The sequence below is a fragment of the Myotis yumanensis genome, unplaced genomic scaffold, assembly GCF_028538775.1.
Source record: "Myotis yumanensis isolate MYYU_CA2020_CCGP unplaced genomic scaffold, mMyoYum1.0.hap1 SCAF_4, whole genome shotgun sequence".
In the NCBI taxonomy this organism is placed as follows: domain Eukaryota; kingdom Metazoa; phylum Chordata; class Mammalia; order Chiroptera; family Vespertilionidae; genus Myotis; species Myotis yumanensis.
This window is the reverse complement of record NW_027223755.1, coordinates 112,444,219-112,460,265: the sequence shown is the minus strand read 5'-3', so window position 1 is coordinate 112,460,265 and position 16,047 is coordinate 112,444,219. Positions and strand designations below refer to the sequence as shown.

Here is a 16,047-nt window from a genome sequence, read left to right as displayed (position 1 = left end):
CCCACAGGCTGTCTGGTTCGGGGGATGTCACTAACCTCCCTTGTAGCATGGTTTCTGTAGCCATAAATGAGGATGATAGTCATACCTACTTGATAGGGCTGCTCTATAGCTGGCTCACAGCAAGTGTGATGTCAGTGTAACGTCACCCTCATCACCTTCATCACGCCAAGCCCCTCACGAAAGGTCCGCCAGACGGCAGTGAAGAATGAGTGCCCTTTATTTCTGTGTCAAGACAGATGCCTCAGTTATCCAGCTGGCACAGGGAGGCCACCCCGCGGTTTATCCAGTGCTTCTGGGGCCTGTCCGTGGGGAGTTCGATGGAGAGGACGTAGTTGGTAGAGTGGCCCGTGGTGGACAGGACGCCCCTCCGGGCGCTTGTTTTATAGACTGGACACTCGTATATGTCCTGGTGCAGAAACGCTGCACTTTTCCCGGGCTTCAGCCAAATGATGGGCAGCGGGTCGTAGAGGATTTTGGGGAGAGACTCCTCGATCTGCTGCGTGCTCCTGTCCCAGCGAGCGCCTTCTAGGAAGAGCCCTTTAATGTAGGCCCCATCTTCCGGGCTGCTCTCCATGGCGGCTTCTTGTGTGGTCACCTGGAAGAGAGGACTGTGAGTGCCGGGACCTGCCATTTGGAAAAGTGCAGCCTGGCTGCACTGTCTTCCTGTCCCAGCATGCCCCTCCCAGGACGCCAGCTTCTGTGATGAAATGCCCGTCTGCCGTCTGCGGGCCATGCACCCTTCTATGTGGCAGGTGTAGGGAAGGCACCAAATTAGGAGTCAGAGGCCACCTTCCGTGGCACTAGCTGTGACCCTCTCTGAACCGGGGCCGACAGAGCGAGAGTAAGTCAGAAACAGTTCTCTGGGGGAGAGAGCCGTGGCTTGTAGTTTGGGTCAATTTCTGTGGTCTACAGACTCCCACCATGGCCAAGTTCAGGCTACCACCTACTTAACAATCAGTTCCATCTGGCTTTGGGAACTTGGTATTAGCCAGCTCTAGTTCACCACAATTTATTTATTTTTATTGATTGATTTTAGAGAGACGGGAAGAGAGAGAGAAACATCAATTTTTGTTGTTCCACTTATTTGTACACTCATTGATTGATTCCTGTATGTCCCCTGACCGGGACTGAACCTGCAACCTTGGTGTATTGGGACAACGCCCTAACCAACTGAGTACGTGGCCAGGGTATCCACCACCATGAGACTCCGAGGTAGAAAACTCTAATTCCTTCCAGTAAACATAGCAAATGGTTCAGGTAGGAGAACAGGGAGTGGTGGGGTTAGGGTGAACCACAGAGCATAAGCTCCATTCTAAAATCACGCAAATTCTAATCGTTTTGTTATTGTCAATGGAATGCTTATCCCATTTCTACTTCTGTGTACTTATCGCTCGAGTAGGAAAGGATATTGATTTTTGTATATTTAACCAGTCACCTTACAAATTCTCCTATTCTTATATATATGATTTTAGGGTCTCTTAGAATTTCTAGGTATACAATCATTTCAACATTAAAAAATGTGATTTTATATATTTTCCTAATGTTTATCCCAGTTATTTTTTTAGTGCATTAATTTTGGATTACCATTGTCTTCAGAGTTAAGTTTATTCACAAACTAAGTTGAGACCTAGGACAATCAGTTTGTGAAGTCTGGATTAGATGATCTCAATCAATCTTTCCACAGAGTTTAAAATTCTACAATCCACCAGTCCCTCTGCTCCCTTCTCTCCAGAGAGTGTGACAGGGTGATGCTCCACCATTGACAATTCCTTTAACTTTACCCCAAGCAAGGGACTACTCAAGTCCATGATCATCTCCAAATGAGGAGCCGCCACGTTAAATAGACAGCATGGGAGAATGCTTTCACTTTTCTTGGCATAAAGGTGGCAGATTTTTCCTTTGAAAAGATAGATCCCTTTTATATAAACAAATGCATGGCCTTGGGAATCCCCTGGTTCTGACGGAATAACTTTGGAAGTACTTTAGTTCATGCTAAGTATTTCATTCGTACGTCTCAGAAGCACTTGTGCCCGCACATGGAACATTCAGACCAGTAAGGAAACGGGCAGCACTGCCCCTGGCTGACCCCAAGCGCCCGGCCGAAGCTCCTACCTCAAACTCAAACCCAATGTGGTCGATGGGGATGGTGTACTTCCGGGCATAGTTCTGGGAGACCCCCGTCAGAAACGACTGCGTGAAGTAGAACCCAGAGATCCAAAAGACCACAGGGGGCCCGCCGGAGATCCAGTCCTGGGGCCACAGAAACAACACTCAGTCCACACAAAGGCCAAGACAGCGTGAGGCAGGCACTGTAAATGGGTCCCATTCAGAAATACGCTTTTTCTCCTTTCCTTGACACAGGCGGCCTTCCAGCCTAGCTTATGTTCCCCCACTCAAATGAAGGCACAAAGAAACACATTTCTGCTTGAAGAGACATGCAGGGGCAAGCTGGGTCTGGGCTGAGCACAGCCTGTCCCTGTAGCCGGGTGGCCATGCAGCCACTGGCCCAGTCCCCCTGGTTCTGTAAGACAAACATCTGGCTTTTTATGTCTAATAATCCAATGTTTACAGGCTAGCTCAAGAATTTTAAATTGCCAGGAGCCAAACCCAATATATAGCCAAATCTGGTCCATGAGCCACCAGTTTGTGACATTTATAATAGTTCCTACGCTTGCCCCCACAGGCGACCACCTTTCCAAGAACTCTGACTCCGGCCGGCCCTCCACTCTGGGGAGACTGTTCCCAGCAGGAGTGAATCCAGGTGGCTGCGCGGCTGCCCCTCCTCCTCCCACCGCCTCTAGTCTGTCCTTTCCACATGTCCTGGCCACCTGAGTGTGCATGCCGGGCGCCCAGGACCCCGCCTTTCAGGCACCTGGAAGAAGGTCAGGCGGGCCAGCAAGTCGGCCACATAGCCGCCCAGCGGCTTCAGCGACGGGTAGGACTTGGCCATCCACATGGCCGGCACTTTGCCGATGAGCATGCTGTTGAAGACGTCCTCCAGCTCCGAGGACATCAGGACCTGCCCTTTGATGGCGCGGACCAGGCTGATGAGGCTCTTCCGGATCACTTTGGTCAACCTGTGAGGACAAAGGCGTGCTCAGCCCCGCCGAGTCTCCTTCCCCAGGACACGGACTCCTGGCTGCCTCACTTTCCCTTTAAAACGTCAGGCAATTAGTGTATGTTCACGGCAGAAAACATCTAGAGCTGAGAAAAATTAAATCACCCAACTGTCTCACCACTGAAAGTAACCTGATGTACATAAATCTTTCCAGGTTTTTCTGTATGTAAACAATTTTAAAGTAATTGTACTAGATTACTTTTTTGTAATCTGTTTTTCTCTCTTAGCATATAGGGATCTTTTTCCCAATTCATGATATTTATCCTTTGTAATGACTGTAAGGTGTTCCATTTTATTTAACTATTCCCCAATTGCTGAAACTTATTATTTCTACATTGTTGTCCCTGCAAACAACATTGCTAGGAATATCCATCTATATCAATTCCTGTGCAAATAAATAATGATTTGCTCACTAAAAGTAAAAATTTTAGGTCAAAGGGTAATGTAATTTTAAGGGTTTTGATCTAAATTGCCATTTTGGCCCAAGCTGTTCTTTTTAATAGACTACGAAGCGCCCCTAAGAAAAGGCAACTGAAGGGCAGCCTGGGCGATGCCGCCTGCGCTTGTCTCTCTCTGGCCTTGTGACAAGGGCCTGGCCACGTCCGAGGGAGTGCACCTCAGCGCCAAAGAACCTGCCCCAGAGAGAGCAGTCATCTCTAAAGATTTATGAAATCCCAGCCAAATGGACACGAGAATGGCCCAATGCAAGAAAGGGATTGTGGCGGGGTGACCACGAGGTGTTTGCATTACGGAAATGGAAGGGTCAGGCATTCCGCGCATTTGCTGAGCTGAGGAGTCAGGGCACTGTCCCACAGGCCTGAGCTGTGACACCTGGCCACCTGCTTGCAAAGGTCTTCCTTCTGTTCCTGCAACGGGGGCTCTGCCAGCTCCGAGGTCCCAGTGCCTCGGAGAGGACATTTGCCAGGAGACAACACTGGCTTCTCTGAATTGGAAGCTGGACTGTCACCGAGTCCTTCGGGGCTTCTCGGGCCACTGGGTGAAGGCCCAACGGCAGTGAGGAGGGAGGCTCGAGTATTGTCCTGTGTGACCATCCTGACCATCATTGGAAAATAAGGCTACTGTTACCTTGTTGGCTTGTCTGACCACAGCGAGTGGCAAAGGCTGTGAAACCCTGCCACCCCAAGGATGAGCCCGTGGCCTCAGCAGGGGATGGAAGCCACCAGGTCTGGTGTTTGAACGTATGAGGACTACAGCCCCTGGTGCCAAGTTACCTGACTCACCACAGTGGTGCCACAGCCTGGCTCGCACCCCAGACTTCGCCGGGTTCCCCCAAATAGCCAACTGCTTATTGACTCCAGAGAGAAACCCTTAGGCTGCTGGAGCCAAGAAATTCTTAGATGACATCCTCCTAGTTCCCTCGTCCTTCTGAGACCACCTTTCCCACCCAGCCTCCTCCCAGGTGGAAGTCCACCTAATTGCTAACTAGCCTCAGGGTTTCTTCTGTGAGCCAAGAATCGTACAAGTCTCTTCTGAGACTTGTGGTCTGCTTTGTCAGAGCTGCCCGAAAGCTAACAAGGACCAATGAGGCAAATGGAGGCAGCAGCACATGGCGTCTGCAGCACTAAAACCTTGGAGGCAGCAGCGGGCGTCTCCTTATCTGGCCTGGACGGTCTTTGGGAACCTTTCAGTTTCGACTATAAATCAATCAAGATAATCCTGGTGCTCAGTGCTTAGATAGCACCCGGAGAAGTGAGGAGAGAGCCCATGCCAGTCCATCACCCCTTCCCTGCCTTTCGGGAGAGCCTGTGGGATGAACGTTTCTCCTCCCCTTGCTCCATTTACCCTGAATGGCTAAGTGCACAGGCTCTGGAATCACACAGCCTGGGTTCGAATTCAGCTCTTCCACTGAGTGGCTGTGTGACCTTGCACTAGTTACTTAACCCATCTGGGTCTGTTTTCCCACCTATAAAACAGTGGTAGAGGGACTACTAACTGCATATTTCAAAGACTGCTCTGAGGTGGTTGCAAATGTATGTGTGGTGCTTGGAGCCGTACCTGGCACCAAGGGCGCAATGAAAGTGGCCGCAACGATTGCTTCTACTTGTGCTTGGTATTGGTTTTAACCTGACACCTGACTTTGCAGATATCGAATGAGTGAGTGAGTGAGTGAATGAGTGAATGAGAGAGAGGGGGGAATGAATGGAGGAATGAGTTAATCCTGGGCAGTACTTGTTGGTGTGGTCCTCTCTACAGCCCTCACTATGGTGGGACGAGCCACTGCCTCTGCACAGCAGCCCCTTAACAAGCGTCCACCTCCACTGCTGCCAATGTGACCCCGCCACCCCTGGGACCCAAATGAGCCCGCCTGGCCCACCTGTTGAACCTGATGAGCTCCTGCCTCAGGACGGTGTTCATGGACTCCTCATAGACCACAGGGTACAGCTTCATGACGACTTCTAGGTCAAAGTCCTTGGGGAGTTTGCAGAGTATGTCCTGGGTCAGCTCCTCAATCACTTCCTTAAAGGGCAGAGGAGAGTGAATAAGAAACAGGCCCGTGGCCGGGAATTGTCTGGTAAACCTGAAGCGTCGACCTTGGTCTTTGTAAACACATCTGTTGGACCTCCTGGGATGTTCCTACAGGCGGAAGGGGTTGGGGTGGCTGGGGGAGGACCCCCACACCAACTTTGAGAAGACATCACCCTCGGCCCAGAAAGTAAAGAGCTGAGCAAAGAGCGCCCTATTCTCGTTCCTGGAGGAGCCAGAGAGCGGGAGCCCGGGGCAGCCCTGACCCTGAGAACCCCGCTGCGCGTGCCCTGGGTGAGACTCCCACAGCTCTCCCTGGGGGCTTCCAGGACCCCCTCCTGATGCAAACGGGCCTCGCGCAGGGCCAGTGACAGAGACTCCGGGGAAGGCAGCAGCCAGGCCTCAGCGGGAACAAGAGCAGCCAGAGCAGTGGGCCTTGCCAACCAGGCAGGGTGCGAGGAGCGAGGAGTGAGGAGGAGCAGGGCTAAGGCTGGGAGCACACTCCTCCCCCTTCCCACTGTGCCCGGAACTCCCACCCCGAAATGGAGATGCTGCAACCAGGCTGTGACCCTCAGCGATTCCCACTTCTCCCAGGATGAACCAATCAAGGAACCAAACACGCAGAATCCACCACTGAGCTCGGCTGGTGGCGAAGGGAGGGGCAGGCGGGGGCAGGGGCTGGTGGCCTGGCTGTGGCTCTGCCTCTGAGTCTATGGGCGCCTCAGGCAGGTCACTCCCTGGCCCAGGTTCGCGTTGCCCCGTCTATAGATTGAGGATGGCGATCTGACCATGAGAGGCCCCCAGGATGGGCCCAGGTGCTTCCAGTTGGAGCCCATGTGAGACAGTCGCCCTCCTTTGGGTCACCACCTCCTCTCCTCATTCCCTCCAGGCGAGTCGCGGGCCCCGCTGGGCACTCACCAGCAGCGGGTCTGGAAAGAAGCTGCATCTGCGTAGCTTCGTGTGCTGTCTACTGGCTTCCAGGGCTTTCCCAAAATGGGGTGGGTGCCATTCATGGTGCGGGTGTGCAGGTTTTGAAATAAATGCTTTTCAGGCAAATAGAGTTGGATTTTAAATATTATGTAAAGGGAGTATAGGTCTATGTGGGTCTAGCAATGACTCCTACAATTTCATAGCTGACGTCAGACACACTGTGATCCCTGCCAGGCTGTACCCCACTGCCAGGCTGTACCCCACTGCCAGGCTGTGCCCCCTGCCAGGCTGTACCCCACTGCCAGGCTGTACCCCACTGCCAGGCTGTGCCCCCTGCCAGGCTGTACCCCACTGTCAGGCTGTACCCACTGCCAGGCTGTGCCCACTGCCAGGCTGTGCCCCACTGCCAGGCTGTACCCCACTGCCAGGCTGTACCCACTGCCAGGCTGTACCCCACTGCCAAGCTGTGCCCCACTGCCAGGCTGTGCCCCACTGCCAGGCTGTACCCCACTGCCAAGCTGTGCCCCACTGCCAGGCTGTACCCCACTGCCAGGCTGTGTCCCTGCCAGGCTGTACCCCACTGCCAGGCTGTGTCCCTGCCAGGCTGTACCCCACTGCCAGGCTGTGTCCCCTGCCAGGCTGTACCCCACTGCCAGGCTGTGTCCCTGCCAGGCTGTACCCCACTGCCAGGCTATACCCCACTGCTAGGCTGTGCCCCCTGCCAGGCTGTACCCCTGCCAGGCTGTGCCCCCTATCAGGCTGTGCCCCTGCCAGGCTGTACCCCACTGCCAGGCTGTGCCCCCTGCCAGGCTGTACCCCACTGCCAGGCTGTGCCCCCTGCCAGGCTGTACCCCACTGCCAGGCTGTACCCCACTGCCAGGCTGTGCCCCCTGCCAGGCTGTGCCCCCTGCCAGGCTGTACCCCACTGCCAGGCTGTGCCCCCTATCAGGCTGTGCCCCCTGCCAGGCTGTACCCCACTGCCAGGCTGTGCCCCACTGCCAGGCTGTACCCCTGCCAGGCTGTGCCCCCTATCAGGCTGTGCCCCCTGCCAGGCTGTACCCCACTGCCAGGCTGTGCCCCACTGCCAGGCTGTACCCCACTGCCAGGCTGTGCCCCCTGCCAGGGCTGCCAGGCCTCCATGTTTCTGTTTCCTTGCTCATCTCTCACAGTCCTGTGCCCCAGATGGAAACCCACCTGGGAAATTGAACTCAAGCCCGGTTACCTGAGGGGACTTGCCGCTCGCGCCCGCCTGTCTGGGGAGCGTCAGCAGCACCCCCTCAAACAGCTGGTTGGTCTCCTGGTTGTCCTTGGTGATGTCGGCGTTCTCGTGGAGGCCGAACACCCCTGGGTGGGCTGTGATGGGAAGGTTCCTGAGGTACTCGATGTAGGACTGGGAAGAAAAGCTTCAGGTGACACACATGTGGGTTCCTGGGGCCCCACAGGTCATTCGGGGCTGGGTCAGACCAGCCCGGGCAGGACTCACACTGAGCTGGGAACAGGGGCACGCACAGGCACGCACACGCCCGTGCGGGGACACACCCCAAGCGTGCCCGGGCTTTGGAGCCTGACAGAACGGGGCTTGGACCCGCCCGGACACACTCCCTGCCGGGGGGCCCCAGAGCTTCACTCCCCCGTCCGTCTGTCTGGGGAAGGCAAAGGAGGCTGAAGGACACGCCTGGGTGCACAGCGGGGTGCAGTGAGAGGCGCCCCTTTCCGTCCTCCCTCCAGACGTCTGGTTTCCCTGCTCCTTCTCATCCTTCCGTCCAGTTTTGGTCCCTCCCCTTTCACCACCTGCTGAACTTTTTTTCCAAGTAGCAACTGCCAGGCTGTTCGCTGCCAAACTTCCCCTTAACGTCCCTCTTCCCCCAGGAAACCCTCCTATTTTGAGAGACCTGGTCTACCAAAGACTCAGTGTTCATTATCAATAACACTGTCTCTCTCCTGGGCTTTTGGAATATTGGAAATAGCTTAGGGACCCAAATCAGGAGGCTCAAGGCGGCCCCTGGGCCCTCACCTGGTAGGAGCCGTGGGGGGGGATGTAGTAAATGTCTCCGGGGGCGACGTAGTAGTGGTCCCGCTCGATGTCCTTGCAGTAGAAGGTGGACAGCAGGGACAGCAGGAGGCGCCTGTCTTTGTCGTCCGTCACTCTGCCTCCATAGTTGCACTCCCCTGGAGACAACCGCAGAGGGGGAGGCTGAACCCAGGGACGGGCGCCCTGAGCTCGGTCACTAGCCTAAAGCAGAGGATTCTTTGAGCCCAGGAGCCTGCAGAGACCAGGGCTGCTGGAGCTGCACTCAGCTTGGGATGAGAGCAGACCTGTTTGCTGTGGTGGCTGCTCTAAAAAGAACCCAGGCCACCACGTTACTAGTAGATGGCAAACAGCTAAACCAAAAGCCAAGCGCTCGCTGCAATCACCAATGATTGCTCCACAGGCAACGAGCAGCATTTAGGCATCTTCCACGTGTGTGTGTGTGTGTGCACGCGTGTGTTTTTGTGTACATACATGTGGCAGACATTATAGCAATGCGGTTCCGGTCAAGAGCTTTGGCATGAGGCAGTCCTGGGTTCCCGCTCCAGCTGATCTGGGTTCCAGCCTCTGCCACTTAAGAGCAGCCTCCTCGCTGACACCACCGAGCCCATGGCACAGGCTGGGTGAACGGCGCCGGGAGCACTGAGCAGCAAGCGTGGCACAGGAGTCCTTCACGTGGTCGCAGCTGTCACACACAGTCCAGGCAGCTGAGCCTCTCCTGTCGCGGCTGCTTTGGGATATGACTTCCCCACCCCCGTCATAACATCACCCTCGGAGACTCAGGTGTCTGTGCTCAGAGTTCTACAAGAACCAAGGACATCCAGGGCCCCTTGCCAACCCCGGGACACAGCTTCCGGCTGGTCCAGACCCACGGGATGTGGCACCACCTGGCTGTGGCATTTGGAAGTTGTGGACAACACACTAGCCTGCAAAGAGGAGACGTGTGCACGTGTGTGTGCGCGCGTGTGTGTGCACGTGTGCCTGTGTGTGCGCGTGTGCCTGTGTGTGTGTGTGTGTGTGTGCGGGCGTGTGTCTGTGCGCGCAGGACTCTCCAGAAGGGTCGGCTCATTTCCAATCTGAACCATTCCAGAAAGAGGAAGGTCTACAGACAAGAAATAGGAAGTACGACCCAAGTTGGGAGCAGAGGCCTCAGTTTTTCTTGGTCCAGAGTTGGAGGAGGATCCTGGTGCGTGTGGAGGGAGGGGTGGGACTAAGGGGCGCTCCCATGGCAATGCACCTGGAGACACTGCAGCTCGCTCTGTTGACGTCTCGGGCCTCAGCACAGTTTAGACTGGACATTAGCGGCTGGTACGCTGTGAAGAGGTTTGTGACAGCTCCCGGCTGCAGTCCTAAAGGGAGTGCAGTTTGTCCCCAGGGCACCAAGTGAAGGGCGTCTCCTGCAGAGACCTGCGGAGTCCTGTGGCCACCCCCCTGCAACTAGCTTTTCTCAGGGGCTGGTCCTGAGGCTCTGGTCTTGAGTGCATGAGGGACAGTGACTTCCTTCTGGCCACTGCTCTGCTCTCTGAGGCACGAGCGCAGGCTCCGGAACGAGGTTGGGCCGCATCTCCCGCCTCAGGCCTCGAGGCTCCTGTGGCAGGTGGGGCTGGGGCTCCGGAGATGACTGCACGCCTCTCCCAAGGCGGCCTGCTCCTGGGCGAGGGTCGTGCAGAGCCCTCAGGATCACCCGCATCTGTTCTTCCTTCCAGGCACATAGGAAGGTTACACTTCCCTGGGCCGTGCAGGTGGGTGGGGCAGGCGCCGTTCCTGTGCATTTAATTCCTGGGACGAGCTCTTTAGTGCTAGCCTGTGGCACTGGCACTGACAACACAAGTGTATGTTGAGATGGTGGCATCAAAAGTTGGTGGAGCCCGGCCCGGGTGGCTCAGTGGTTGAGCACCGACCCATGCACCAAGAAGTCACTGGTTTGATTCCCAGTCAGGGCACATGCCAGTGTTTCCGGCTCAATCTCCAATAGGGGGCGTGCAGGAGGCGGCTGGTCTGTTTGGTTCAGGAGGCAGTTGTTTCTCTCTCACTGATGTTTCTCTCTCTCTCCCTAACCCCTCCTCTCTCTAAAATTAGTAAAAACATTGTTTAAGTAAGTTGGTGGAGCCTTTGCCAACTGTGCCCTCACATAATTACAATGAGCAGTCACGTTTCCAGTTCACGCTGGACATGTAGATCGGGCAAGAAATGGGCCTTTGATGCCTGACACCCTTGAGATGTGGGGACTGTTATGTCAGCCTAACTAGTCTACGCGGCCTCTGGGGTGGGGGGAGTGGCTGTCCTCCAGCCGCGGCTGGTTTCCGAGCCTCCGGCAGTGCTGACTGAGCTGCAGGGCAGCTGGGCACTCAGTCTGTCCTGGTCCTGCCGTCTGCAGAGGCGCCCGTGCTTCTGGAGAAGACCCTCCCACAAACCAGCTTCCACGGGCCTGACGCCGTGCGTCCCTTGGGCTTTGTGTCGGACACTGTGCTGAGTGAAGGTCTGTGTGACCTTCTGCAACTGAACTTTATCACGGAGAGCAGGACTTCTCGGCCTCGGCACCATTAGCATGTGGGCTGGGGAGTCCTGTTCTGGGGCCGCCCTGTGCGTCCTGGGATGTCTAGCACAGCCTGGCGCCCCCTGGTGCACTCCCACTGAGCTGTGACAACCCAGTGTCTGCAGACATTGCCACAGGCCCCCGGGGGTCAAAATCCCCTCTGCTCTCAAGCCTCAGTCTCATCAGCTGTGAAATGGGTCACTAACGCGCACAGATTGCCAGGAGACCCAGTGCACTGCACTGCTGTGGACAGCAGGGCTCTGTGGAAAGCCACCACCCAGGTGATGGGCTCACAAATCCCAGCTGGGCGGGCCATGGTGGGTGTCACTCCCAGGCCCCTGACTGCTTCAGTGACAGGCTGACCTTTGTCCTAAGCAGGCCCCGCCCCGTTTCTGGGCGCCCAGGGCAACGCCTTTGAAATGCCTCCCTGCAGACCCCTCAAGTGCACGCCCTCAGGACAGCAGAGCCTGACTGTCCTGTCACTGACCGCCTTGCTCCCTCCCCCTCCACGCAGCCTCCTAATTCCATGAGCACAATCGCAGCCCCAAACCATGATGCTGGGAGCATTTTCTCAGTCTGTCCAGGTCTTGCTTCCAGGGGTGCCCTCTGTTTGGCTCAAGTAAATTCTTACAAAAACTCTACAGCCCAGGCTGGTGGCTCAGTTGGTTGGGGTGTTGTCTGTACACCAAGACGGCGTGGGTTCCATTTCTCATGAGAGCACTAACCCCGGTCTCAGGTTCCATCCTGGCGGGGGTGCACATGGGAGACAGCCAGTTATGTGTGTCTCTCTTTCCCCCTCTCCCTTCCCCTTCCCTCCCCCTCTCCCCTTCCCCGCTCTCCCTGTCTCCCTCTCCTCTCCCCTCCCCCTCCCCCTCCCCCTCCCCTCCTCTTTCCCCTCTCCTCTCCCCTCCCCTTCCCCTTCCCCCTCCCCTCCCCTCCTCCTTCCCCCTCTCCTCTCCCCTCCCCTTCCCCTTCCCCCTCCCCTCCCCTCCTCCTTCCCCTCTCCTCTCCCCTCCCCTTCCCCCCTCCCCCTCACCCTCCCCTCCCCTTCCCCCTCTCCTCTCCCCTCCCCTTCCCCTTCCCCCTCCCCTCCCCTCCTCCTTCCCCTCTCCTCTCCCCTCCCCTTCCCCCCTCCCCCTCCCCCTCCCCTCCCCTTCTCCTTCCCCTCTCCTCTCCCCTCCCCTCCCCTTCCCCCTCCCCCTCCCCCTCCCCTCCCCTCCCCTCCTCCTTCCCCTCTCCTCTCCCCTCCCCTTCCCCCCTCCCCTCCCCTCCTCCTTCCCCTCTCCTCTCCCACTCCCCTTCTTTTTCTCCTTCTTCCTCTCCCTCCCTCTCCTCCATACCCTCTCCCTCTCCCTTTCCCCTCTCCCTCTCTCTCCCCCTCTCCTTCCCCTCCCCCTCTCCCTCTAAAAGTCAATAAAAACATATCCTCCAGTGAGGACTGGAAAAGACTGCTCTGCAGGTTTGGACATTAGTACACCGACAGTGTCTACAAAGTCCCTGCCCCAGGCCTGGGGAGAGGAGCCGGATAGCCCTTAGCTCTGGAATGAAGAGATGGGAGTGTGGTCTGCAGGGTGGTCTGCACTGCCCCTGGCCACCGCGTTCCATTCACTGAGCACACACCTGTTTTACCCTTGAGGATAAAGCCAAGTCTTCTACACCTCCATCCTCCACCATAGACAGCAGGCGACTGACACCAGGCTGCTGATGGATCGGCCATGCTGACTGGATTGCTTTCCCACAACTGCAGGTTTCCATCTCAGGTCCCTCTGCGGGGAACCTTTCTCCTCATCCCCATCCCATGGCTCTACCCCTTCTTCTTCCACTTATAAAACTCCTAGTCATCCCTCAAAACCCATCTTTGTGCCTTCAGGAGGTTTATGATCATCTCCTGCCCCAGCCTGAGGCTACTCACTGGGCTGCCTTCTTACTTTACAGTGTTTCTCTCGTTGAACTTATCACCGTATTGTCATTAAAAAATACTTTTCTCCCTGTGAACCATTTGAGGGTAGGAATTAATATCTTAATTTCTTTCTCTTTTAAGACAATATCTGGCCTGGTGACAGCATTGGTGTGGCTCCGTCTGCGGAGGGGAACCCTGAGCGAGTCCGGCTGGGGGCGGCGGTGCAGGAGCGGCCGTGGCTGCAGAGCCCCATACACACAGAAATACCTGTCAGGTAGGTCAGAGCGTCGAACGGCACGTCCTTGTAGTCGTTCAGGAACATCTGGACCTGCCGCACGCTGATCCTCAGGTCCGACTCGTTGAACTCGTAAGGGATGTTCCAACCTGCGTGGGGCGGGCGGAGGGCTCAGCACGTGGGCCAGACAGAGCTCGAGGCCATCAGCCTCGACAGGGATTGTGGCTGCGGCCCCTGAGCCAAGGAGGCGTCCGTCCTAAAACCAAATTCCGGGTGGCCTCCCCTTTGCTGAGGAAGGTGCCAGCGCCTGCGGCTGGACACAGTGGAGGCACAGGGCTCCTGGCCAGCAGGGGCAGCGGGCAGCGCCCTGGGCCTCAAGCCCAGCCAGCTTCGGGCTCCCTCCCTGCAGGAACTGGCGGCCCTGGGTTTGCTGAGAAATGCCCGGGGCCACGCCAGCAGCCTGAGTGCGAGCAGAGCTTGGTGTAAGACAGCAGGTCGATGGGGCCTGGGCTCAGCCGAGTCACTTCATCTCCTGAACATTCACACTCAAATTAAAAATGATAAAACGGCCCTAACCGGTTTGGCTCAGCGGATAGAGCGTCGGCCTGCAGGCTGAAGGGCCCCAGGTTCGATTCCAGTCAAGGGCATGTACCTTGGTTGCGGGCACATCCCCAGTAGGGAGTGTGCAGGAGGCAGCTGGTCGATGTTTCTCTCTCATCGATGTTTCTAACTCTCTATCCCTCTCCCTTCCTCTCTGTAAAAAATCAATAAAATATATTTTTAAAAAATGACAAAACAGCAGAGTAGTAACTCATGCTCTGGCACACCCGGCCATTGGTTGCGCGCCAAGGAGGTGCCCAGACTTTGGGAGACCCGCATGGTGGGGCGCGGGAGGCAGCCGCTGCGAAGGCAGAGTCCGCAGCGGGCCCTGGGCTGCCCGTCCCGGCCGCTCTGTGCAGGGCCAGGGCGCGTGTGCAGCCGGGCGCGTGTGCAGGGAAAGGAAGAGGATGCTCGGAGGACCCCCAGAGACAGCTGCCTCCTGAAGGAGCACGAGCTGCGGGCCCTGCAGGGTCACGTCCAGGCTGTGGAGCAGATCAGCCGCAGCGGCCGCCGCCGATGGCCAGGAGCCGGTCAGCGTGCGCTGCTCGGCTCTCACCGGAACCAGTCAGCATCTAGTGAAGTGAGGCCATGGCTGGGTATGTTAGTGAACACATCACCTTTATTTTTTCAAGAAGCACAGACAAACATGTCCCAGCGTATTTCTTTCCTTGTCATGCTATAAACTACCTGGTGGCGCTTTGTGGATAACGGCCACCGTGCCCCAGGTGGGCGCATACACATCTCACGCCCCGATTCTCTCACCGTCACGTGACTTCAGCAACACCTCTCTTCCTGGCCTCCACACGGACCAGGTTTATTAAATACAAGTACAGGGCCCTCGGTAAAGTTACAGTTTCAGATAACCAACAAGTCCCGCTCAGTACACGTGTGTCCCGAAGCCTGTGTGGCCCACCGTCTCCCGCGTCTCCCCGCGTCCCTCTGAGCAGAGCCCGCGCCCCGCCTACCAAGCGGCCCGAAGTTCCGCCGCTCTTGAACGATGGCGTGGAAGAAGCAGAGGCCAAACAGCAGCTTCTGCCACATCTCGGCCTTCGTGCAGCTTTGGAAGAAGACGGGGTCGGAGATGGGGTCGTTGAGGTAGGAGCGCAGGAGGTTGGCCCGCAGCCCTTTGGGAGGCTCGTTGGTCATTTTGATCCCGTTCTGGAGGATGCTGACTGGGAACTTCTCGGAGGGGTAGCTGGTCAGCCAGAGTCTGGAGGGACAGCGACCCAACTACTTAGAGCAGTGATTCCCAAAGTGGGCGCTACCGCCCCCTGGTGGGCGCTGCAGCGATCCAGGGGGGGCGGTGATGGCCACAGGTGCATTTGGGGGCGATGAGAACTGCTATTAAAATTAAAAAAAAATTAATTTCCAGGGACTGAGTAATATTTTTTCTGGAAAGGGGGCAGTAGGCCAAATAAGTCTGGGAACCACTGACTTAGAGCAACGCAGTAACTTAAATGGAAAAACCAGTAACACAGATATTAGCCACCATCCTTTGAGCACCACCCAGTGCCGCCAGGCTAAGAACCAACGCGTCCCTTCCGGTGCCTTGCCTCCCAGCCCCTCTGTGGGGGGTTGCGACCCCTCTGACCAGAGAGGAACTGGGAGCATGGAGATGCCGAGTGGGTGTTTCACGTGCACACCCCCTAGAAGTGGCTGAACTGAGAGGTGAGCTGGGCTCCCGCTGTCCAGGCCCCGTCTGCCCTGCTGGACTGGCTGAGCTAAAGCCCGCACCCAGGAGAGGCTGAAGTGAGCCAGCTCCCAGCTCCCAGCTCCCAGCTCCTCACAGCCTTGCTGTTAGAGAGGAAACGGGGCAGGCGGGGGAGAAAAGGCAAGCAAACCGATGCCACCACAGTAAATGCATTATTGAACCAAGACCGCAGGGCAGAAGAGAAGTAATGTCCCCACGGAACAGGAGGTTTCTATTGCAGAGAGAAGTCTGCAAATCGGCCCAGCCAGGGGCAGAACCCAGCAGGGCCTGCTTTTGTAAATACAGTGCTCAGCTCTGGCTCTGCCCCTTCATTTACATATGACTGCGGCTGCTTTCCTGCAGCTGACTACAGTGGGGCCTTGACTTACGAGTGTCCCGAGTGTCCCGACTAACGAGTTTTTTGAGATACCAGCTGTCTCTCCGCCCGATTTTTTGCATTGAGTTGACAGAGTAATTTGAGTTAACGAGCTCCTTAACAGGCTCTTTAATGAGCTCGGTCTCGGA

General features: G+C 56.5%; 1 protein-coding gene across 1 annotated transcript in view; it reads right to left on the bottom strand.

The window, feature by feature from the left end:
* Window positions 1–235: 235 nt before the first annotated feature.
* Window positions 236–16,047, bottom strand: part of DNAH3 (dynein axonemal heavy chain 3) — a 195,936-nt gene continuing 180,124 nt past the window's right edge. The window contains exons 54-61 of the mRNA XM_070413711.1: window positions 14,798–15,042; window positions 13,265–13,381; window positions 8,547–8,701; window positions 7,755–7,922; window positions 5,454–5,596; window positions 2,873–3,077; window positions 2,113–2,250; window positions 236–595 (exon numbers count right to left, since the gene is read on the bottom strand). Coding sequence (XP_070269812.1) covers window positions 242–595; window positions 2,113–2,250; window positions 2,873–3,077; window positions 5,454–5,596; window positions 7,755–7,922; window positions 8,547–8,701; window positions 13,265–13,381; window positions 14,798–15,042 — 1,525 coding nt within the window. The 3' untranslated portion in view covers window positions 236–241. The remainder of the gene's footprint in view (window positions 596–2,112; window positions 2,251–2,872; window positions 3,078–5,453; window positions 5,597–7,754; window positions 7,923–8,546; window positions 8,702–13,264; window positions 13,382–14,797; window positions 15,043–16,047) is intronic.